Source organism: Macrotis lagotis, chromosome X, assembly GCF_037893015.1.
Source record: "Macrotis lagotis isolate mMagLag1 chromosome X, bilby.v1.9.chrom.fasta, whole genome shotgun sequence".
NCBI classification, from domain to species: domain Eukaryota; kingdom Metazoa; phylum Chordata; class Mammalia; order Peramelemorphia; family Peramelidae; genus Macrotis; species Macrotis lagotis.
Genome location: NC_133666.1, coordinates 288,380,589 through 288,407,051, shown reverse-complemented (window position 1 = coordinate 288,407,051; position 26,463 = coordinate 288,380,589). Strand labels below are relative to the sequence as shown.

The following is a 26,463-nucleotide window of genomic DNA, read 5'->3' as shown; positions in this document are numbered from 1 at the left end:
ATTAGGGTCTTTTAATTCTAATTTTGAATCTAGTTTTCAATGGAATTTTTAATCACAGTCATTGTCTCAAAGTCATTCCATTTAATGCTTTCTCATGTGAAGTCACTTCTGTCTAAAAGTCAATGAATGTTCTTTATGATTTTTTAGTTAGATGATTTTTTTCTTCCAATTTCTAATTCTCAACATATAAATGACTTTCTGCTTGAGATGTTTTGTTTATTTGGGAGGGGGCTAGCTCAGAGTCAGCATTTAATAAATGTCTTTTCGTTCATTCAGCTTAAATTTTTTTTCCTTTTTATTAGGGAATTGAATCCATTAACATTTTAAGCTATGCTTGTTAAATTTGCTTTCTCTTATATCATACACAGCTGTATTTGTTTTGTCAGTTAAAATAAAAAAACTATAGACTAACATATTGCCCTAGAGATTGTTCAATCTCAGTTTTATATATACATACATATCTATATATCTATATCTATATATCTATATATATACAGAGTCACATTTGGGCACATGCACATATGTGTATATACATATTCATATACATGTAGACACATGTTATAGACACACATATATAACATGTGTGTGCATTTGTGTATGTAGGTAAAGATAAATGGATATATGGATACTTCCTCATGCTGGTACCTAGAACATTAAAAAGCAATTCCACTCATTATCTCAGATCAGACAGATACACTTGTTCTCTCTCTCTCTCTCTCTCTCTCTCTCTCTCTCTCTCTCTCTCTCTCGCACTTCTTAGTAAACACAGTGCCTAAGTTACTTCTTTTATCTCTTTAAACTTTTCAATTTATTCACCTTCTCTTCTTTCCCCATTTTCCCTAGGCCAATTTTCTTCTTTGCAATTGTTTTTTCTTCCCTCTATTGACATAATTTATTCATTATTTTGATATCCATAATCAAAGAGTTCCTCTCCTCTAGTCATATTCCCTTCTTCACTTTTTATTTTCTTTTGTACCAAGAATATAAATATCATTTATTAACATATTCTCCCAAGCCTATTTGTGACAAATTGTCATTCAAAAGACCTTGCTGCTTAGAATTTGTTAATCAGTTAGAAGACTTTTTGATTGATCTTCTATGACAGAGCCAGTGGGAAAGCAAACCAACACTTTGGTCACAATCTGTCCTCTTAACACTTGAAACAATTGCAAAACGCAAAAACTGCCTATTGTCTTGCTGGTGTTATGTAACATCTAAATTAAATCCCTTTCCCAATTCTGCACCCTAACATTTTGAGACAATTTAAAACATTAACATCCCTGTTGCTTTGTTTCCTTTCCAGCCCTCTCTAGCACTTCTATTGAATTCCCATTTAGTAATTCAGAAAAATTATTGTCACTGAAGTTCACCCAGGCTTTTTGTGAAACTCGCCACTGATTCATATTGGTTGATCTAATTTGGAGAATATTCATAGAATTTCTCTACTTCTTTATTCCCCTGCCACAGATATCAAATGGTATTGGTAATCCTATTTTTTATGTTCATTATGAGACATACTAGGCAAGATGACAAAGTGGAACTAATTTTTTTTTTACTCCTGCATGCATGATAAAGCCAATTCCACTGAACTGCTTTGTCTTCATCTCTAAAGAGAAGCTATGAGCCATTCTTCCATTTAGCTCAAACTTCTTTATGTCTTCTGATTTCATTTAGAGCAAGAATGTCATAGAAACATAAAATTTTAGATTTGGAAGAGAGCTGGGTAGTTATCTTGTGCCACTTGGACCTGAAAAGGAATGTTAAATATTAACTATATGTATCAAATTTTAAATAGACTATATTAACTATCCCACAAAAGGCCAGTGGGCTAATGAGTCAAATCCACTAAAATGACCAGATCATTTTTTTACATTGCTATCTAACCATGTCTCTTCCTTCTTATTCTGAAAAATTTTCTTCTTAACCCCAAACTTTTACAATTATTTCTTTCAACGTCTGTCTTATAAAATCCAGAATCATGCTCTAGGCAATCATGATCATTTTATGGATCTTGATACTAATACCCAGTGAATTAACTATCTCTCCTAACTTTTTATTCGAAATTTGATTATCATTTTATTATTTATTCCCCCCCACATATTTCCTTCCAAGATGACATCAAATCATTAATGACACCTCTAAGTCTGATCATTACATCATTTGAAATCCATCATAAGAATAGCATAAGATACTTTGTAATAAACATTTAATGAATTCTAAGTAATAATTCTAATAATAATTCTAATACATAGTATTCCCCTGATATTCTCATTTAGTAACCTTAACTCCCTCCCCCAAAAAAGGAAAAAATGTTAGCTTAGCATGATATGTTCTTATTGGAACCCATGTTGGATCATTGTAAATATCACTTCCTTTTTTAATGTTTGTTGTTGTTCAGTTATGTCCAATTCTTTATGATTCCATGGAGTTTTCTTGCCAAAAACACTAAAATGGTCTTCCATTTCCATCTCCAGGGGATTCATCAGGTCCTTTTGTCAGACAAACAGGTGTTAAGTGACTTGCCCAAGCTTCCACAGTCTGAGATTGAATTTCCAGATTCCAGGCCCAGTGCTTTATCTTCTGAGCCAGCAGCTTCCCCTAGATGTTCACTAGTTTTCAGTTAAAAAAACTGTCCTAAATTTCTCCAGGAATAAAAATCAAGTTTATTGGACTATCATTTGTAGAGAAAATGCTCCACCCATTTTTTAAAAAATCATAAAAATGTTGCCATTTTATAGTACAATGCTACCTCACTCATTCTTCAAGATACCTTTCAAATATCTCTGAACAGGGCTCAGGAAAAATGTCTTCCAATTTTTTCAGTTCCCAAGAATAAAATTCACCCAGGCCAAGGGATTGAATTCATGAAAGGAAGATAATTTCCTTCTTACTATCCTCCTACTCTTCTAGGGTATCCTCTCCAGTTATAAAATTGTTTATGGACTTTCTATTGTGCTTCCCCCTCTGATTCCTTGATTTCTGCACTTGACTGTATTTTCTAAATGTAGAATCATTCAACACCATGCCAGAATAATTTTGAATGAAATCTGCAGATCCAGAGTGATATTTTCATCTTGATTTTTATCTTCATCAAAGGTCTCAGCTTTGACTCCTTGCATTATAACTCCCAGATATTCTTGCTTATGGCCTAAACTTTGAATAAAGAGATAGAGATACTGGGCATCTAGGTGGTATGGTAGGTAGAGTAAGGAAGTAATGCCTGGAGTAAGGAAGACTCATCTTTCTAAGGTCAAATATGGCCTCAGACACTTACTAATTCTGAGACCCTGTACACGTTATGTAACCTTTCTTGTTTCAGTTTCCCCATCTGTTAAATGGGCTGGGAAATGGCAAACCACTTCAGTATCTTTGCCAAGAAAACACCAAATGGTATTACCATGAAACAGACACAGCTGAAACTACTGAACAAAAACAACAATGCAGACATTTGAGGCCACTGGTTATTTACCACTGAATTTTTTTTCCCTTTTGTTTTGAGCATCTCAACTCTTAATCTTCCTTCTTCATTTTGGTATCCTTTTTATTCTAAAATCTTTTTGATAAAGTCTTCCATACATCAGGAAAACTGTGCTGAAAAAAGCTTTGATTAAATGTAATGTATACTCCTGCCCAAGAGATTATCATTCCTATTATTTGGTTCAGAGATCCTGTGTGATGTTCAAAGGCCTTCATAAACTTAACCATCCTTTTATCTTTTCAGTCTTCTTCCTTACTCCCAGTTATATATCCTTCAATCCACTGACAGTGGCTTTTTCTTGAATGAGATATTCCATCTCACTTCCAGGTATTTTCTCTGTGTAATTCACTGCCTAAAATGATCTCCCTCCTCAGATCCAAACAAAATCCCTACTTTTACAGGAAAACTTTCTAACACTTCTTAATTCCTATTTATCTTGTGTGTAGCTTGTTTGTATGTATTTATTTGCTTATTATATTCCCCTTTAGATTATAGGCTCACTGAGAGCAGGGACTTCTTTTTGCCTCCAACATTAATCACATAGTATATACTTATTGAATATTTATTGATTGAATGATTGGAATGTAAATGCTATTCTTTATCTTAGCATTCCTTGTTTTCAATGGGAAGAAGTATGATTAGGTCTTCAGGTTTTTGCCCAAAGTCTCTTTGGCAATGCTTTGTTTCTTCTGGTGGAATTCTTTATGAACACATGAATCCCCAGAAGTGGATCATCTGTATTGATAAGACTTGGGAGATTCTCCATTATCTTATATATACAAGATGAGAAATACATAAGTCTTCTCTTTTATTATTAGGTCAACAAGTCAATAGAGGTCTCTATTACATCTCTGCAAGTAGTCAACAACTACCATTACCCTTGACTTCATCCTCTGATCCTTACTAAATAATCTCATACCTGTTAGCTTCTGTGGCTCTAATTTCTCACTCCTGATTCCTGGGAGAATAAGGAGCTGCTTCTTTCCCAGAAAGATTCCCAAATTTGTAAAGATTTATAAGACCCAAGAATATTGTTTCCTTTTCATTTTCTTCATACTTTGTGTATCATTTGTCTAATTTCCAAACTCCTGGGAAACTGATTCCCTTCTTCCTGTTCAGAACCAAATTCTTCCTAAATTGAAATCCCATTTCTGCTTTTTTTTAATGGAACACTTGATTGTCTTGCATTATAGAAAATGGAAAAAGAAAAATGTATTGTTTGATTTCCTTTCTCTCTTCTAGGGGAGAAATCAACCTATACTTAGAATATAAAAAGCATTAACTTGACTGTGGCAAAATGCAAACTGTCCACCAGTTAATGCAAGTCTCTTTAAGTTTCTCCTTCCTCTCCAACTATCTAATGGAGAAATCCAGTCTGGTTAAGGCCAATGAGAGAATTTGTTTTTCTAAGCATATCTGTGTGTGTGTGTGTGTGTGTGTGTGTGTGTGTGTGTGTGTGTGTGTGTGTGTGTATATATATATATATATATACATATATATATATGCATACATAAGTGTTATTCCTTTTTTCTTTTTTTTTTTTGAGACTAAGCTTTTCTTTCTCACCTAGTCTTAAAGTTAAGGAGTCACTTACAGGCTTAATCCACTACTGCTTGGCATAGAAACATTATTTAACTTTCTGCTTTCCCTGTCTTGGGCCAATTTGCTCCTCCTTAGGCAACCTGGTATTGCTCTGTTTCCCAGGGGATTATAATATTTGTGCTAGATTCAGTATGAACATCTAAACAAGATTTCAACCCAGAGCAGTAGAACTCAAATGATTCTACAACTTTTGCTTCCTCTAATAGCAGGGATTACATTTGTTGTCATCACTATGACCAGGAAATCACCTCTTAACACTTGAAAGTCACACCTAATTTGCTTTCCTTTGTATTTACTAACCATGTCTTGCTTTTTCCCTTTTAGCACAATTTTTTTTTGTTTTACCAATTTACTTTATTCACTTTTTCATACCTTGTCAGTAATATTATATTCCTTCATCTTGATTTCTTCTCTTTAGAAGTAGAATCTGATCTGGAAATTGTTCCTCTTCATATTTTTCTCATCTCCCAAATTGCTCCTACTAAATTCTTTCTCTGACATTTTTCTCAAGTCCACATCCCTTCAATTTATCTTAATAATATCACCTTTTTTCAGCACAAGACTTTTCCTTTTTCACTTCTTCAGTCTCCTAGATCCTACTTGCACAGAAGGTAGACATTTACAAATGTCAACAAATTTATTGTATGTATGTTATATATATTGTATTGTGTAATTCCTCTAAAGTATGAAATAGTTATTGAATAATGATCTTAATTTTTGAGTTCCCATAGTACCATTGTTTATAAGTAATTTAAAATCTTTTCGATTCTGCTACTCTGTCACCATTCTGTAGAAGTTGATGGGGGCCACATTTTGAAATTTTATGTGTGTTTTGAGTCACCATCTCTTAAGAATCCTTCCCCTATTAGTCATCCTGTTGGTGATGATGATACTTAGTACCTGACTAAATTAGTCATCATTTGTAGTCTGTGCAGGACCATGTTCAAAAATTTTTTATAACTCTTCAGTTATGTATATGTATACATATGTATGTATTTACACACACACATATATATATATAATTTTATATATTTATATATATATATATATATAATATCTAATTATATATAATGATTTAATGGTATATAGCCTTCAAGTCCCCGGAATCATTTTCATTATATAGTGAGGTAGAAGAATATGACTTTGTAGAGAGTCATTTTATTTAATTTGCTGATACTCTCATCTGATCTAAATTGCTATAATTTAGAAGTGATACTTGGATGAGCATGTCTTCCTTACTTTTGGCATGTGTTCTATCTAGCTATTGTTCACCACATCCATCCCCCCTTGCTATAATCTTGTGCTACTTAAACTTAGTCTATTATTTCACCAGGCCCTCATTTAACACAAACATCAATAAAATTTTATTCTTAAGCTTTTCTTTTACTCTTCATAGTTTTCTCTCTAACTTTTCCTATGCTAACCTAGCTAGTAGTGGCTTATCCAAGTATTTTTCAATCCATGGCATGAAAATTGCTTAACTTTACCAAAACTTTATTATATTTGATACATATAAAATATTAAAAATTATATCTATTTCTGTTTCACATCTAATTCTACTCACCAGTAATTTAAAGAATTTTAGTAGAGTTTATATAGCGACCAAATAAAATAATTATATGCAAATATGTCAGCTTCTCTAAAGAATAACTAAATCAAAGTCCATGCAACCTTTACCTTACACAAAAGTGCAAATATATATTTTAAAAAGCTATGCCCTCATTTCAAATTGTTGAACAAAAAGCATGACAACGATTTACATTTCAGGTGCTAAAAAAATCTTCCACAAAAATACCTTTAGCTTCTAGGCTCAGTTAATTGTCTTTTCATATATTAAAGTTGAATTTCCTTTATTCTCTTGATTTTTCACTATTTTTTCTATATTGAGTTACAGTTTAAGAAAAAAATTAAAATCTCAAATACCTAGAATATTCTCATTCAATTCAATAATTGTTTCTGAATTGTTCAATTCATCACTCAACAGTCATGATATACTAAAAAAATTTTAAACCTACTGTAAAATATTTACAATTCAATAAGAACTTAAAGAACAGGTGAAATTCTAAGAGAAACAATAGCAAATTAAAAGGGAAAATGTCCTAACAATTTTAATTAACAAAATGGAGCACAAAAATTATGATTTCTCTTTCTATCACAATAAAGATTTGATTAGTTTTCTTGCTACTCAACTCTTTTGAGCAATGGACATCCTTTTAAGACAGATATATTTGTGACCAAATCAAGTGATTTGAGGTTCAAGCCTATATTTGAGAAATGATTAGCAATCTTTTTCCCTTGGCAGTCCATATATTTCTATCAGCCACAATAAGATAATGCATGTTTATCTTCCTATACATTAAATATTATTTGCACAGGAAATATAGAATAAGGCATATCATTCATGTGATATTCATGGTATCTTACATATAATAAGAGCTTAAAATTTTATATACAGTTCATCTTAAGGCAAATAGAAACCAAAGTTCTAAGTAATTTTGATAATTTTATAAATATAATGTCTCAAGTCCATTTGCACTTATTTTCTACTAAATAGAACTAACGTACCTGTGGAAGTTTATGAATTCTTTCAGGCCATGGGGTGTCCTGCATCTTCTCCTGATGTCCCACAGGAGGATGCTACATTTGTATATCCTTGAAGGGGATGATAAAGAATGATAAGGAATAGGAAAGAAGATCTCCTTCTGTCTGGTTCCAAGGATAGTATCCCAGCAAAGCTGAGCATGTCACTGCTTCATACCCCGTTGTATATTCACACTATACCAATATTTGGGTGTCCATTAAAACTCTTCATGAGAACTAGGACATTATTCCTCTAAGGAGGCTGACCTGATAAGTATCCTTAAAAATATATGCTCTTCCCTTTTGCTCTGAATCTTATTTAGAACATAGTTATAATCTATAGCAGATTATTCACTGTCAAGGGGAGGAGGAAGGGAGAAAAAGATGAAACTGGAAATCTTAAAAAATATGAGTCTTGAAAATTATCTTTACATGTAATTAGAAAAAAGAAAAAAGTTTTTAAAAAGTACATACTCTGTCATTGCCCTCACCATGTCTGCCCCCATTCTCAAACTCCACACCCTGTCAAAAGGTCCCTAAAGCAGATTTCATAGGAGTTTATATTTTAGTTGGGAGGGACCTTTATAGATTGAGGAAATTGAATTCTAATGAGGTTAATCAAGGGTCAAGAATGGCACCAATGTCTTCTCACTCCAAATTACAGGTTCTTTCTACTGCATCATGAATTTTGATCTTAAGTTCGCTTCTCCTCTTTTTCAATAGAGAAAATTGAATTTAGTAAATTAATATGATAAGGTATTACAACCAGTATTTTTCTCTAGGTTTGAAAAACAGTCATAGGTCTATTGTCATAGGCAAATAACAATTTATGCCCAAAAGTAGAAAAGCAAAATGAAAATTATTGTCTCTTTTTACCTAGTGGGATTGGAGCAGTTGGGTTAGTTTTAATAAAAGTGGGACAAATAATTTGAGATGTCACATTTATTTACAAAGCTACTTAAGAAGCTAGAATAGCTAACGAATTCTTTGAACTATATAATGTCAATGGTTCATTCAGCTTCAGAATCTAACTTTGTGTATAATTTCCCTGTGAACTGATCTAACTTAAGTTTCACCTATAGGAAAGGGATCAGACAAGAAAACACAAGGAAAGAAATCACCTGAAGAAGAAACAGCTCCTCCACCCCCAGGGCCACCACCAATCAAACCAGGGTCTGAAGAATGGGTGTATGTGGACCAACCACTTCCACAGGTATAGTAGTTCAGGAAATAAAAATAGATAATTTCTTTTTTTTATTTGAGTTAAGATTTATGTCATTATTTTAGCAAATTTTTCATGGGCCCAAATGAATTATCAAAACTTTGGAGAGATTGTTTTTATACTCATTGAGCCATTATCTTATCCTTTACAAGTCACAGAAACTCCTCTGAGTCATATTTGGGAATTGCTACTAAATATTTACGTGGGGAAACAAATGGGTTCTTTGAGTCTCAGCCCTCTCCTGGGAAGCACAAGCAGTGAGGTTCTTTTCCTGGAAAAGAGTCTCATCTCTAGAACACATAGCCATCAAACAATATTTTATTTTTTCTCTCTCTGCTTCTATGATCACATGATAATATCCCTCAAATTCAGTTTAATCTTTGCCTTTCCAGACAACTAAAAGTTGAGCAACTAAAGATGAGAATAGGCAATCATCAAGTCTACATGGTTTAGGAAAAGTATAGCCTGAGATAAACTTGGTAATTATCATCAGAAAGGATTAAAGGGCTTGATGTTCTCTGTGTTAAACTGGAGATACAAACAAAGGCAAAACCACACTTCCTTTTGAAAGGATCTTTTTACAAAAAGAGAACTGTGAGGCAAATGAAGTTTATAAATTACATCAACTTTTATCTGCTTATCAAATTTTTGCAATACTATTTTTACATATGATGGAACTGAACACGATTTACCCATGTTCACACAGCTATTAAGTATCATAAGTCAAACCTGAACTCAATTCTTACTGATTCTTAAAGTCAGCACTAGATCCTCTGAGGTCCCATTTTCTCTTGAAGAATTGTTTTGTAAACTAGAGTAAAATGGGAAGATTTTGAGAATGGTACTATGACACCTTAGAGGCAATAATAATAATGAAATGAGAAAAATCTAGCCAAGATTATGTGAAAATAAAATACAGAAATGTGGCTTTGAAAAAAATCACATGGATAAAGATTAAAAAGGAAGCTAGACCCAGATGAGATCTATTTCCCAATTTTCCCCAAAATGACAAATCTCAGGAGTCCCTTTGATGATTTATCCAGGCTTCTCCCAATTCATAATTCTCTATTATAAACTCAGATCTTTAAAAACATTAATTTTGATCTTGAATAATAAGGTGGTCTCACAGCATTTTTCTTTTGCCTGTCCTTTGGTCATATTTACATAATACTAGTGTTTCCCCCCCCCATCAAAATGTAAACTCCTTAAAGACAGGAAGTACCTTGTTTTTGTCTTTGTAATCCCAAAAAGTAGCTCATGTGGTCAATAAAGCTTTGTTTGATTCATTCTTTCATCAAGCTAATTAAAGAAATTTGAAAGGTATTCCTGAATCCCCCCCCCCAAAGATAGAAGAAACATGGCAAAAATGAATTTAAATTCAAAATAAAGAACAGTTAATTAGGCTTAATCAGCTCTAGACCCAGATAAATTCTATCTTGAGTACTTGAAAGAATTTAGATTACTAAATCTTTGTCAATGATATTTGGAGAAGGACAGAAAAGGACAAATTTGAGATAGATCAAATTGTTTTGATTTTGGAAAGAAAAGTGATTTCTTCTAAATAAAAGTCTACAAGCTAGATAGGAAAATTCTGGAACACATCATTAAAGAGATAGTTTTTGAACACTTAGAAAGGTAAATTATGATTGAAATAAATCAGCTTTGATTGAAATTTGATTGAAATAAATCAGAAATAAATATACTTTCATAAAGTATATTAATCTAGATATAATAGAATATATAGCTCTAGACCTAGAAGGAATTCCCCCATGTTATCTAGTAAAATCCCTTTATTTTATAGACAAAAAAAATGGAGGTTTTTAGGCATGAGTTAGATGAATATTGAATATGTGGTAGAGGAGATTCTAATTCCAGGTGTCAGATGGTCTTTAATCTCTCCCAGTTCTGGGATTCTATGATTCATAGATTAGCACAGTTCATATAAAAAGACCTGCAATTTTTCATAGACCACACATTAATATGAATTACCAGTGTTAGTTTGACTACTCAAAAACTTTAGACTGCATTAGTAGTAAAACTAGGGATGGTCAAGGGAAGAATGAGGTTATGCATTTTGTATAGTATCTGCAGCAGGTAGATTGGTGAAGCCAATGAGAATCCTCAGAATAATATTCTTAAATGCATAAAAAATATATAGGATTGTAAAAGAAAACATTTTATTGAAATAGTTATCAGGAAAAAAAATTTAGGCATTTGGGTAAGTGACTTGCCCAAGGTCACACAGCTCAGTGTCTGAGGTCAGTTTTAAATTCAAATTCTCTTGATTCCAGGGTCAGTGCTCCATCCACTAATAACTACACACAATTTTTTAATGTTTTTGAACCCCAGATTAAGAACCTCTAATTTAGAAGAAGAAAACTAGGGTAGTGTGGAATCTGGAAATACTGCCAACTACAACATTCATAACACTTTAAGGGACCAGGGATTGTAGAAGAGTTTTTTCTTAGCAAATAGTAAATGGCCCTAATAAGTGACAATCTACTTTATTTTTTTGTTTGTTTGTTTAGGTTTTTGCAAGGCAAATGGGGTTAAGTGGCTTGCCCAAGGCCACACAGCTAGGTAATTATTAAGTGTCTGAGACCAGATTTGAACCCAGGTACTCCTGACTCCAAGGCCAGTGCTTTATCCACTACACCACCTAGCCACCCCAGACAATCTACTTTAAAAAAAAAAACAACTTATTCCTTATTCAGTACTCTTTCCATAAATGATAGTTATTTTGGTTGGTTTTTGAAAAGGCATCATATTGAAAAGAACGAATTTGTTCTGATTTCCTTCAGAAAATGAACTTAGGACCAAAGGGTAAAAATTATAAGAAGACCAATTTTGGCTCCTTATAATAACAAAACAAAACAAAACAAACAAACGAAAAGATAAGATCAATCAGGTCACCCTTGACATGCCTGCTTGTGTCTCTTAATTCAGTTCATATTGGCTAGGGTCTTAGGCCCCTCCTTTGTACTCCTTCCATGTTCTGTACTAGACATTTGGAATACAAATCTGAAACTGAAGCAAACATTGCATTTGCAAATTTTTTATTACACTGCATTTGGGTGTGGTTGAAAGGTAGACAGGGAAAATATGGTGCACCAGAAAAAATGATTCCCTGCCCTAATGACTATTTTAAGGATACAAAAAGATATATGAAAAGGTAGTTTAATATTTCATGTATTTAATGCTCAAATAAGAACAATAAAAGAGGTACACAAAGCTAGATTATGTTATATTACTTCCAGCAAGCAAACATATCCTTATGGAGGGAAAGCACAGCAGCCAGTGTTGGAGTATGCAGAACCAAATTTCATTCTACCTATTCTAATTCTTTTTTTTCTTCTTCTACTTTAGAAATGGGGAAATAAAATAATTCTTTAAATCTATATTTCTATTGGTCCATTGTGTCCCAGGTTCCTATTGGTTTCACCATTCAAGGAACACCAGCGCACTCATAATATCTCAGGGGAATTTGGGGGCTAACACAAAACAGAAATAAATGTCAGCTTGTCACCCCCCGTTGTTTGAAACCTTACCTCTTTACATTATTTGTTTACCAGAGTAACAAAATCTAATTTATCTCATCAAAGGTATAATGAGTTTTAAGAAATGAATAAATATTACAAGCATAGTTCCATCAATTTTTTTTCATCTACGGGTGGAATGAACATTACTGCAAAAAGAATAATGAATGTAAATTTGTGATTTCCACATTGGGTGACTGCTCAGGTACCCACCTTACAGAGAACCCTGACTACAAGTGCCATTTTAACAGCTGGTTTGCCTAACTCAACATAAAATTAGGTATCAATTCTGGTGAACTGGTGTGAACTGTGTGAATCCCACCACTGATTCTATGGTTCTATGAAAAATAAAGAAAGCAACCAAGGGCATAGTACAGCAATTGTTTTCATCAAATAAAATATATACCTCCTACTGAAATTCTTTTGAATTCTTTCAGTTTGCATTATTAAGCATTATATAAAAGAAAGTTTTGATTCTATCATACATTATCTTCTTTTCTCCTTTTTGCAGGCAATGTAAGGGTATACTATCTGGGATAAAATAATTAGGACTGCCTGGCAAATCTCCCTTCTAGATCATAAGCCTTATTTTCACCTTAGTAATAATGTTGTTATATTAAGAGGCTACTTCAACAAAGGAAGATGCTTCAAGTGGCTGTCTTTTTTTCCTCTCACAATATGCTATTTAATGATATGCTTCTAAATGGGAGGTTCCCTAAAGCTTTCTCCTGTGCCTGTCCCAGTCAACTACTTACACCATGCCACCTATATGGAAGGTACAATTTTCATCATCTCTTATTAGAGCATATGGGAATATGATGAAATTACCAGCTGCCTTTACAACAGTTTACTACCTTTGTCCACTGGGACTGAAAACCACCTTATTCATTGGTTGATGTTGTTCTACTTAATCAGAAGAATTATGTTGATTTGTGCATTTTACTATTTAATAGGTAATACCTCAATATTTAGTGCCTTTTTGGGATACAATAGAAAGTTCATACATAAACACAATCAAAGCAATACTCAGACAAATAAGAGAAGAGCGACACATCGTGTTTTATTACCTCCATGACATCAGGTAAGTAAAAACTAAATTATATGAGGAATTTCACATTCTATTGAGGGAAGGGAATAAAATATATTTTATTTTCCATTGAAATTCTGCTAATGTGCCACAGACTAAATTACAAGGAATTCCTGCAACGGCCAGACCAGAAGCAAGAGTTTGTTTCTCAATGGCAGACTGATTTTAACAACCTCCCTGAAGACTTGTGGGATGATGAAGAAACAAAAGCAGAACTACACCAAAGAGTCAATGTAAGTCAATATTCAGAATGGCAAGCTGGCCACAGGGCCATGTACAGGGGTTCAGTCTGCTTCTAATTGAGATAGTATTTGCAAAGGGTTTAACACAGTGCCTGGCTTATTTCCTTCATTTTCCCTTCTTTTTTTTTCCCTCTCTTATTTCCTCCTTCCCTCTCTCCCTCGGATACTGATAGACTTGGATAAATGATCTAAGGATGTTTCACATAAATAAGATCAAGTCTAGTGGGATGAGAAGTTTTTGAAGACGTATCATATGGAATAAGATTTTGACGGATTAAATCAATTCTTTGATTTTCGTCTCACCATTCACAACATAATAGTTTTTCCAAGCTGCTCAGATAAAAATCTTTGAAACATCTGTCGTCTCATAAAATAACTTACTCCTGAAGCCTGTGAAAAACTTTAATTAAACATTGGTCCTATAATATCTTATACTTGCAGGGCAATTGATACTTTTTAAAGAGTACTCACCAATTCTCATTTGATTCTGACAAATGTGTATAATTAGTACTTAAATAACAGTTCTGCTCCTATTTTGCAAGTGAGAGAATTGACTCACCAAAAAATTAAATGGATATCCCCAAATCATGGAGTAAGCTACTGAGTCCAAAAAGTCTAGGTATGCATGGGTTTTGTTGTCATATCTATGAAGATAACTTCCAGTTCTATATTTACCATTTTAATCTCTTTTCTGGACTCCATTACTCTTACCAACTCTCTGTCTCAAAAAGGATATCCCATAGATGTCTCAGATTCAACATGTAACTAATTCATTTTCCTCCTAAATTCTTCCTTTCTCTAAACTTACCTATTTATATTGAGTATACAGTGACTCTTATAATCATGAGTTTGAAATCATATTTTCAAATCTGACTCCTCACTCCTAAACTGCTTATCTAATCAGATGCCACATTTTGTCTTTTTGGCCTCCACTTCTCTCCATTCAAACAGCCTACACCTTAATCCAGGTTATTACCTCTTACTTAGACCATTAAAATAGCCTTCTAAATTGTGCCTTTACCCTGGTTCTTTCCCTGTTCCATATCATCCTACACAATATCTGCCAAAGTGTTTTTCCTAATATGCAGTTATGACCATGTCATCATTTACTGAATGAAATCCAGTGGATCCCTATTACTCCTGAGCTAATACATCAATTTCTATGATACTTTTTAATTTTTGTATGATTTCCCAAGCCTACCTTTTAAGCCTTGTTTGGAAGGCAACCATTTTACCTTCTTAATGATGATGTTTGTCCATCAAGTGATACCATGACAATCACATGAATTGGATTTGAGTGAGGGGGGTGTGCTGGGCTAAGTCACTAGCCCTACTTTGTTCTTTGGAGTCATCTGAGTCCAGTGACCAGATATGGATCAGGATGACTGGAGATGGCCCTGGATGCGAGGCACTCAGGTTTAAATGACTTCCCCAAGGTCACACAGCTATTAATTGTCAAGTGTCTGAGGCCATATTTGAAGTCAGGTCCTTCAGATTTCAAAGCTGGTATTCTAACCTAACTGTCCCCTTCTTACTATTCTGCCCACAGATTGCTCCAGTTCCCATCCTGATGCCTTCCCCCCCCCCCAAATGACATTATTTACCCTAGTGCTTTTTCTTTCCTTTTTGTTTTCTTTGAGGCCATCCAGGTTAAATGATTTGCCTGGGGTCACCCAGCTAGTAAGTGTCTGAAGCAAGATTTGAACTCATGTCCTCCATGACTTCAGGGCTTGTGCACTATCCACTGCACCACCTAATTTTCCCACCTCGCTCCTTTTTCAAAATTCCTTATTTGCATTGGGTTAACATCTAAAAAGTGAAATCTATCTTCTTTTTTGTATTTAGGATTTAAGAGACCGTCTATGGGATATATGTGATACTCGAAAGGATGAAGCAGAACAAGAACGAGCTGATATCATTAATGAAACCTGGTTACAAGATCATCTTGGAATACTCATGAATCATTTCTTTTCTTTGATGCAGGTATGACTGGTCAGTTAGCTACAACATAGTTATCATAAGCCACCCCTCTTTTTGTCATTATTGTTCTTGTAAAATCCTTAATTTTGGTATTAATCAATCGATGTTTATTCATTAAGTACCTCCCATTGCCAGCACTGAACTAAATTTGGGAGATAGAAAAAGACACAAAAGATATTCCCTGACCTCAAGGAACTCACAAGCTAGTCTTCTAAAAAGTAACATTACTAGCATTCATTCTCTTTAACATTTACTCCAACTTATCTACAAACTAAGCTTTATTAAATAATTATTATTAGCAATGACAGTATAAAAATTTCAGATGTATTCCCAAATAACTATTGACAGCTTTGCATTGCTTGGACACCTGGGGAGAGACAGCAAACTAGGTGTCTGAAACTGTGTTGCATGAGACTCTCTTGCCTATCAGCCCTGACCTAAATATAAACCAAGGTCCAACATGATAGAGAATCCCAGTAATATGAGCAAAGCTTCCATGGAGATATATATATGATAGACCACCCCCCCCCCCCGCCCCATCCTCAAGAATCTTTTGGAATCCACAAGGTAGTTGAAGATTACTTAGTCTCTGACATTGGATCATTGGCACCACTCATTGTCTTCCCTCAGTTTTGAGGGGTCTCCAGCACCCTAATTCCATTTCAACTTTTAATGGCCAAATTAGATTTTTACAAGGAATATTTACTTCAGAGGCTTAAGAAGAATAAATTAATAAAGAGACCCTTCATTCTGAGCTGACTGCAATACCCTGGCTGAAATTGTGGTTCAGAATTTCCATGCCTCGAGCTCCTGAAACTAGGGGTTCCATTACCTTGCACCAAAAATCAAAATGGAAAAATGAAACAAACCAAAACTCTAAGCCCATTTCTGGGGGCAGAGACTTGGAAAAGAAACTAGGCCTTCCCCTACCCATTGCTGTGCATGAACTGGACCTTTACTCTAGTGTGCAATCAGAAAGAGAGCAACTCTGCCTCTGCCAAGGTAGATTAAAGACACATACTTCCTGCCAGTCTGGCCCTGGAATGAACCTGCTCCCACCCATCTGTCTTCTCTCAGAAGCAAGTCCTTGGAGCTTCTCACATGGGTGCCTCTCTCATAAATGAGCTAGGAATTCACAAAACCCCATTACACTTAAATTATATACACTCTCTCCTCTAGAGGAATTATTTCATGTTCTTATTTGTATGCTAAATGTATAATATAAATATGATATGATATAATATAATATAATATAATACAATATAATATAATATAATTAATGTAATATAATGTAATATAATATAATATAATATAATAAATATAATATAATATAATATAATATAATATAATATAATATAATATAATATAATATGATATACTGCAAATTCCAGGCACTTAATATGTAACTATTGCTCTGATGATTTCTTTCAACCAGTTTTCATATTATATCATACCTATGTCTTTCTCTAGTCTTTTCCCTGCATCGGATATTCTTCAGCTTTTTATTGTTCTTTCTAAAATGTGGAATGCAAAACTGGACACAATACTCAAGATGTAATCTGACTAGGACTGAGCACACTACTAGATCCCTAGGATTGCCTATGGTCACTATGACTCTAATATTTAAAATTTTTATTAATAGTTGCTATTGTTTATTGTTATTAACAAATAATATGCTTAATTAATGTTTTTATATTTTTATTAATAATTTAAATGTGAGTTACCCAAGCCACTGTTTTTTAAAATGTTGGTTAGCATAGGAACAAATACAAATTCCCAAAGGATAATCAGTCAGTTAATCCATCAATCAAAAGGAATTTATTAAATATTGATCATTTTCCAGAAACTATGCTAAGTACTGAAATAGAAAGTAAACAAACTCTTCTTTCCCTCAAGGCAGTTATATTCTCAAGATTCCATTTATTCTCAAGGATGGGAGATACTTTTTAGGCATCATGGAAGTAACAAGTAGATAGAAAGAGATTGAAGATTAGAGAAAAATGGAGAATAGAATGAAATTAGTAGCCATCTTCCAGAGAGAATAGGATGGGACAGAGTCACAACTACATGTAGTGGGGCTAGCAATGTCAAGAAGGATTGTTTCTTTCTCAAAGACTGAGATAGAAAAGGAAATAGTGGGAGATGACATCAAGAGGTTGTAAGATGAGGAAAGTTTGAGAAGGGAATAATCACAAATGATTGGAATTTTCTTGGTAAGTAGAATTTATAAGGAAAGGCGGAAAAATGTTTCAAATAACTGTTTTGGTGGGCAAGATAGAGAATAGGTGACAGAAGAATACAAGGATTACTACTTTGCTGCCTAAAGGGCCCAGTTGAGTCTAAATAACAAATCTGTAGTTCAAATAGATGGCATGATTGCATTTCTTCCTTCCATTTATGGGGTATGCAAGTAAAAACACAGGAGTCAGATGTAAATAATCCAAGGTTGAATTTGAAAAAGTATGATAAGTGATAGGACAAAGAGACAAGTGAATTGAGAAGAAAGGATTATATAAAAGGTTGAAATTAGGAAAAGAGGATAGTGTAGCTAGAATAGAAGCAAGGACCTGGGAAAGAACTGAAGATTTAAAGTACTGGAAATAATGTTCATGATCAGAAGAAAAAAAAAGAAAGGTACGAAAGAGGGAGGGAGGAAAGGAGGGAGGGAGGAAGGAAAGAAGGAAGGTAGGAAAGGAGGGAATGAAGGAAAGGAGGGAGGGAGGAAGGCATTAAAGGATGGAGAGATAGATGAATGGAAGAAAAGGATTTTTTTATGTGCTTACTGTAGGTAAAGGTCCTGTCCTGAGACCTGGGAATCCAAACAATAGTGATACAATATCTGCTCTCAGAGAGTTCACATTCTAATAGACAAAACAAATAAAAGATATTTAGAAGAAGTAAAGCATAAGGTATGCTTGCTTGATAGAAGAAGAAATTTCTGAGTTCTTAATCAAGAACTTTTCTCAGATGGTAAAATATATGGCCGTTCCTATAGCCAAATTGGAGCAGGGGTCAAAGAAACTGAATAGAGAGAAGAATGGCAATATCTGAGGGAACATCAGTAAAGACCCCAAATATAAGAACAGGACTTTAGGCACAGAGAGACCTTGAACCAGGAACAGTAAGAAAAAAAGAATTTTTGGAGGACTGAAAGATAATAGCTTCCAGGATCTGAATTGGGTAATTAATTTGGATAGAATGAACTTCAGAGGAGTTCTTTTTAAGCACCCTAAGATAGAATTCATCTGGACCTCATCAGAAACGTTTAATGCCATCTTATCTATCGCATTTATTTAAACATCAATTCCATATTAGACATTATTACTTTTTTCTGAGAAGGTGGTGTTTAGCTCAACACAAGGAGAAGAGCCATCTTCCACAAAATAACAGAATGCCAATAGGGTAGTGAGCTCTCAGACAATGAAATTAGCCAGGCACAAATTGGAATAAACATTTGTAAAGGATGCTATAAAAAGGATTCCTGCATGGTGAGAAAGATTGGACTTCTAAGATTCTTATTTTGATATAGATTGAGACATTCCATGAATGATAGCACATTTCTACAGTGACAGAGAAAAAAACTTGATGTAGCAATATTATTTCCCTTGTAATAAAGGAAACTCTGTAACAACCCCTTCTCCAGGGTAGGAAGTAGATTTATGGACCCAACCCAAGATTATTAAAGGTTCCATTATGCTCTTTGGGTCATTAGCAAACTCAGTAAAAATTTAGTAAATAAATAAAAATAAACAAAAAAAGTTAATGGGGAAAAAATTCCTAGTTTCTAAAATTCCTGCTTTAAATAATATTAATTTAGCATGTTCTAAAGATTTTATAACCTCCAAATAATTTCTTCTATCCTAAAGTATTATTCTTGAATACTTGTCAATAATTAATTTGTCCCAGACACTTTTGACAGAAAACACTTTTCATCTGACTTATTGTGAATGTGGTTTTTTGCATGTTCCCATGAGGGTACAGTTTTGTCAGTTGAAGACTCAATTTCTGTTGGTCTAATAAATCAAAGCATGACAGGTGCAAATGTTTGTTGCTAAACTTTGAGATTAGTATGCATAGGAAATTTTTTTTAAAAATCTACTGACTTTTCTTGAAAGGAAATTAAAAAATGCTCAATCTTGTTTTTCCCCAGTCATTTTGTAGAAGATTTCAAGGATAAGAAATTAGGTTATAAAGTTTATGATTTTAAATCCAAAGTAGCTCACTAAGATACCTTCTAATAATAAAATAAACATGTGAATGGTCACATTAATTTTAATCCACATTATCCCTACCTCTGATCATTGCTAGTATCTTTATGACTTTGGGGGAACCACTTAACCTCCTTCGACCTCAGTTTCCCTATCTAAAAAATGAGGCAATAAAACTAAATGACCGCTGGGGTCCCTCCCAACACCCAATCTATGGGCCTATGAACCTATGAGCACAAAACAACTAAATTTATTTCTTCCTTAAATTACATCATGTTGCTGCAAAAGCTCTGATCATGTAGGATCTAAACTGAAACTTTTAGGAAAAACCTGATATTGCAAGGCTCTTTTCCATGTCACAAAACCTTAATGGAATTTTCACAATCTCTCTCTTTTCATTATTTTGAAGTTGAAATAAATTAAGCACTATGGAAGTATATAATTCAATGGAAAGGTCTTTGGATTTAGAGGAGATTTGCATTCTAATCCTCACATGATCTTGGACAAATAATCTTATCTCTTGTTGCTTCAGTTTCTTTAATTGTAAATTGAGGGGAAGAGTTCCTTTAAGTTTAAAATTCCATAAGGGAATAGAATAAATCCTACAAACTCTAGGTTGCTAATTGTGAAAATATATGTCCTTCAGTATTAGAGTAGATATTTATATGTCCTTTTATTCAGATCAACTGTTTCAAAGATAATCTTTGTTCTTTAGAAAACTCATCATTTGTAGCCATACATACTGGTTTCTTTGTCAATGACTATAAATTATAGGGTTTTATTGACATAATTCTATGGATTGTGTTTGCCTGAAGATCATTTCAACATGACTAGTAGTTTCAATATTTTGGAGTTGAAGTAATAAATTTAAGTACAAAGAAGTATGACTCAGTGAAAAGATCTTTGGATTGGGAGTCAGGAGATCTGCATTCTAATCCTCACATGATTTTGAATAAATAATTTTATCCCTTGTTCCTTCTGTTTCTTTATTTGTAAAATGGGATGGGGAGGGGAGGTGTGGAGTTCCTTTAACTCTAAGATTCCATAAGAAACTAGAACAAATCCTACAAGTTGCATATATAGAAAAGCAAATGTTTGAAATATTATCCACCATGATTTGTAGTTTGAGAACTGATACAAAGATACATTGGAATGTCCTCCATATCTTTGTACAATGGTCTGCTTTATTTCATCTTAGAATGACAGTAGTCCAAATTGCCATTGTGTCCTTGAATTTCTATTCTAAATTTATTTTTGCATTAATACTCAGACAACCTAGGGAGAAGTTACCAACTACACATGTAGCTGATTTTGTAGTGATTCTACTCCATATGACATAAGAATCTTCTCCATATGACATCAACTTCTCTTTATCTCTTATGTATGAAAGGTCCAAATTTCTACCTAGAATACTATTCCTTGAGGGGGACTACCAAAGTACATTTATTTACTGATCTATCTATCAATAAATCTTTCTGTCTCTTTATTCATGTTCAGATCTATAAAGAGGTAAAGAGAGACAGAGATGTGTGTGTGTGTGTGTGTGTGTGTGTGTGTGTGTGTGAGAGAGAGAGAGAGAGAGAGAGAGAGAGAGAGAGAGAGAGAGGATCAAGGTAGAGATAGTTATATGGATAACTATAGATCTAGATTAGATATAGTTATACTTCCTTAAATCCTCAAAAGTACTTTCTCATTTTAACTATTTTCCCATTCTACTTGAACCTGTTCTCAATAATATCAGTGAGATTTCTAACTCCAGCATGAGCCAAGATTCATCAAGAGATGATTGATCAATGATTATGGTATTATAGGACCAGACACCAAAGACTAGAGCATAGGAGACAGTTTTGTCTTAAATCAGTGAAGTCATCAAATCACTGACATTTATATAGCAATTTTAAGGATGCAAAACACTTTATGTCCATTACTTAAAGTCACCCATAAATGTAATCATGGTGTTTTTTGGATCATGGGTACTGTGCAACACTTCCAACCTTCCAACCCAGGTAGGGTCTGTGCTCAGTACTACTGCTGGTTTATTCAAGGAAATAATGACCAACATTCCATCTCTTAAACTATCTGCCTTCAGTGCATAGGCAGGCCCTGTTTTATGAAGCTCTGCTCATAAATGAAGCTACCTGGTCAACAGACCCACATCCTTAGTTTGCATGAACAATATTTAAGGTATATATGAATCAATATACAGCACAATATTCAAAAAAAGTTGATTGAATACTTGAGGGACCTAGGAAGATCCCCAAAAATGTTAGAAATCATACAATTCCATATTACTGCAAATACTGCTCTTTTTATTCAGTTTCAAAAACTTAGCAAAAATGTTCTTTTTTAATGAGGAAATTTGTTGACAATTACAGTAGGATCAGAGGTTGCAAAATTGGTTGATTACTTCATTCCCTGTAAGTTAGACACACATTGTTTCCTGACTTCTAGAAAATACTTGTCACAATTTAAATGGTGATAAGAAAAAAAGAGACCACACCTGTCTCTTTCTTAAATGTTAACCTTCATGTTTGCTTTTGAAGGTGGAACTTACCCGTTTCCAAGACACCAAAAAACTTCTTCAAGATTACTATAGGGGAATGGAAGGCAAAATCCCCATGGAAATTTCTAAACGTGGAGGTACTCGAGTTCCCCTGGTAGATCTTGAAGAGGACTATGTGCCTGAAATGTCTTCCAAGTAAGTCCATGAAGTTTTGTTTTTTTTTGGGGGGGGGGTAGGTTGTTGTTTTTTTTTTTGTAAGGCAAACGGGGTTAAGTGGCTTGCCCAAGGCCACACAGCTAGGTAATTATTAAGTGTCTGAGACCGGATTTGAACCCAGGTACTCCTGACTCCAAGGCTGGTGCTTTATCCACCACCTAGCCGCCCCTGTCCATGAAGTTTTAATGAAGCTTTTTAAACTAGATATTTTTAAATTACATTGAGATACCTTTCATGAAAAATTCCAGTCCTCTTATAGATTATTCTCTGTATAAGTTCTAAATTTCAGTGAAACAAATAGACGTTATTATACCAATTTTATGAGTTAAGGAAATGGGATTAGAAAGATTTAGGTGTAGTATACATGTACTTAGTTCAAACAGGTTAATGAATCTGGTAAGTGACTATTTGATGAGTTCTATTAGACTTCTAACAACCTCTCTAGCTCTAGTAAATGGGAAACAAACAATATTTAAATCTTTAAACAATATTTAAAGCTAAAAAAATTCAAAGTAGTTTGCAAATACTTGACTTTTATAGACCAATCTCCTTCACTTTCCCAAAGACATGAAAAGACTCCAAAACATTGATAAAAATGAATAAAATTATTATAAAGGAAATTTCAAGAGGCAATGAGTACAGCAAGCATAAGACTTAGCAATCAGAAAAATCTAAATTTAAATCATTTTAAATGCTAATAAAACAAGTGATCAAGGAGGTGAATCACTTAACATCTCGACCTCAGTTTCCCTATTTGTAAAATATAGATAATAATATCAATTTCACAGAGTTGTGAGAATCAAATGAGATAATTTATGAAAAATTTTTTCAAAAGTCATTAAATTACTATTATAAATGCCATAGAATTTTCTTAATTTTAATATATTCATTTTATTTCAAATGCTATCCATTTATATCCCATCAGTTATTATTTAAAAATAGATTAAAATGTATAAACCATTAAATTGATCAAGAGAAAATATTAGATTGTGGAAATTAAGTGATAGACAAAGAAGAAATTAAATTGCATTAAAAGTAATATATTAATATTGGGTATTAATTTTAATTAATATTAATATGTACATAATATTGTACATTTAATGTAATTTTAAATTATAGTTAAAGATAACCTCAAAATTACATATAGTCCCCATGATTTAGAGGAGGGAAAAAAGGAAACACAAAATGTCCTGCCCATTGTCTCCTTTTTCAGAGGTCCTCAACTAAAGGAAAAAGAGAAAGAATGGGTTATTAAACAACACCGAAAGTAATCATTGATGAGCTTACATAGCCATAGAGGCAATACTCAGCCATCAGACATTCACTCTGTGTGAGACACTGTCCTGAGTGCTTAGGATACAAAGAAAAGTGAAAACAGCCCCTGCTTTCCAGTAGCTTACATTTTAATGGGATAACACAACATGCAATCATGCACAAATAAAATAAGATACAATGCTAATGGAAGGTCATCTCTGAGACAAGGCACTAGCAACACCAGAAACCAAAGGAGACCTTTTGCAAAAGGTGAGGTTTAAGCTGCAGCTTGAAGGAAGCCTAGAATGCCAGGAATGGGGATAGGCAGGGCAAAGGCAAAGGAACAGTGAGAAGGCCTGGGTAGATGACATAGATTTGTTTAGTTTTTTCTAAGAAGCAGAGCTTTTTGATTCAACTTCATCTCTGAACATTATTAGAACATCATTAGAAACCCAAACAGTTATTTCCCATTTAAGGAAGGTATGAACCACCAAACTAATCCAGAGACTAGCTTTGGGACACTCACATATCAGTATAAAAGAATGACACAATCCATTGTAATTTCTCATAGGCAGAATGAGAATGGTTAGGAGTTCTTCTACCTTCCCTTTAGTCAGACCTTTACAAGATGGCTTCATGATTTGTTTTAACATGTTATTACATCTCAAAATAACAGAGACTCTATAAAAGAATAAATGAAAAGACTTTTTTATGTTTCAACCATTATCACAAATTATATTCCTAATCACAAAATGGTAGTCTTAGAGGGGAATTTAATTATCATCTTTCTTTGCTTCTTTTATTTTATAGTTGAGGAAGCTGAGACCCAAAGAGGTAAAGTCATTTGCATATGACCTCATAACTAGTTAGTGGCAGAACCAGTCTTGAATTCAGATCTTCTGGTTCTAAACTTTAAATAAAGCAAAATCTTAAGTATAAAAACATCTTTGAAATCCAAATTATTGTTTTTTCTTTTTTTCAATTTTCAATATTTTCCAATTAATTTTAATTTACTGAAATTACTGCTTATCTCCATCACCACAGAAATTATTCAATAATTATGTATTGAATTGAGCCAATAGCCTACAGTTGAATCTTTCTTTGACCTTGACTGAATTAACTCTCTGGATTGTAAACAGAGTGAATAGATGAATATCATCCAAAACTTTCATTTTAATTTTCTTAATTTGTTTTCTCTCATAAGTAGATTTATATCTAATTCTTTTCTTTGTCCATTGTTTTCCAATATGCAGTCTCCCTCTTTCACAACTTCATGGTGTCCTCCTCTCTCACAATCTGATAGAATATCCTAAGTACATTCAGTGACACATAGATTCAGCTTGTTAATAAGTTTTTGATTGGCTCCTAATAGGGGAATGTCCATCTACACTAATAAAATTTCCAAAATACATGAATTTAATTTTCTCACAGAAGCCATTTGCTTGATTAAAGCATTGACTGCTTCTTTGAAATATTAGTTAGGTGAATTTTCTTTACTGTTAATGTTATTAGCCTAGAAAAATGTATCTTTGGCCTTTTGTCAACATCATCCTACTTCCAGAATTATTCTCCCAGGAATTTTTTTTTAATCAAGGCTAAAACATGTGTTTTTGTCTCTGTTTCTGAAAAAAAAACTGTAATTAGAGCATCCCTTGAGTTCAGGTATTCTAAGCTACATCAGGGATGAAGCCAATCAATCAGGTGTCCACAATGGCAAACCTGCAAAGTGGAGGACTGGCAGGTAACCTAATGATGGGTGAACCAGTTCAAGTAAGAAAACAGAGCATGTCAAAACTGATCAATATTGGAGTCACCCTGTAAGTAGCATCTGTATTTTTGGTCTGGGTCAAATAAAGAAACTCAGACTCAAGAGAAAAAAAGAAAAAAAGTGAATGTATAGTAGGTAAAGTCACAAAAACATCTAGTTATGAAAATGGAAATTTAGGATCAAAGCTAAGCAATCTACCTTTTCTGTTGACTAAGAATCCCTATAGTTCCCCGAAGAGCTCCCTCTCCTGATGGAATGATAAGCAAGCGTAAAGTATTCCCGAAAAGAGGCAGGACTGATAACTGCATTGATTCCGTCGAACTCAAATATGAAGCAGATGAGAAGATAGTCATGACTGTATGGCAGAATGCAAATTCAGCAGTAAACCACATAGTAAGTTCCATGGCCTTTGATTTTATGCATAATCACTTAGAGCGTGTGTTCTAAGTAGAAGAGGTTTCTCCAGGCTCTTTGCCCTCAGACAACTAAGACAGAGAAAAGAAATAAATATGGGGTGGGAGAAGTGACCCTAAGGAAACACAAGGTAACACTTGTCCTTAGCTTAAGTTCCCTCTTATTAGAAATGAAAACCAAGGGATCTCTTTCTATTGTTCAATAGATAGGATGAGAATAAGAGAGAAGATTTTCAATAGTTCCTTTTTGCCAACAAGATAAGGTCCAAATCCCTCTGGCAACCAATGCCTTCAACTTCAGGCCCTCATCACTTCACTTTCAGTGGAATTGTTCTCCTAACTGACTGGTCTCCTTCCTTCAATCTTTCCCTTTT

General features: G+C 33.8%; 1 protein-coding gene across 1 annotated transcript in view; it reads left to right on the top strand.

The window, feature by feature from the left end:
* The window catches only part of SPEF2 (sperm flagellar 2), a 374,057-nt gene that overhangs the window by 151,852 nt on the left and 195,742 nt on the right, over nucleotides 1–26,463 (top strand). The window contains 6 exon segments of the mRNA XM_074206967.1: nucleotides 8,743–8,873; nucleotides 13,372–13,499; nucleotides 13,600–13,738; nucleotides 15,593–15,730; nucleotides 22,479–22,633; nucleotides 25,892–26,069. Coding sequence (XP_074063068.1) covers nucleotides 8,743–8,873; nucleotides 13,372–13,499; nucleotides 13,600–13,738; nucleotides 15,593–15,730; nucleotides 22,479–22,633; nucleotides 25,892–26,069 — 869 coding nt within the window.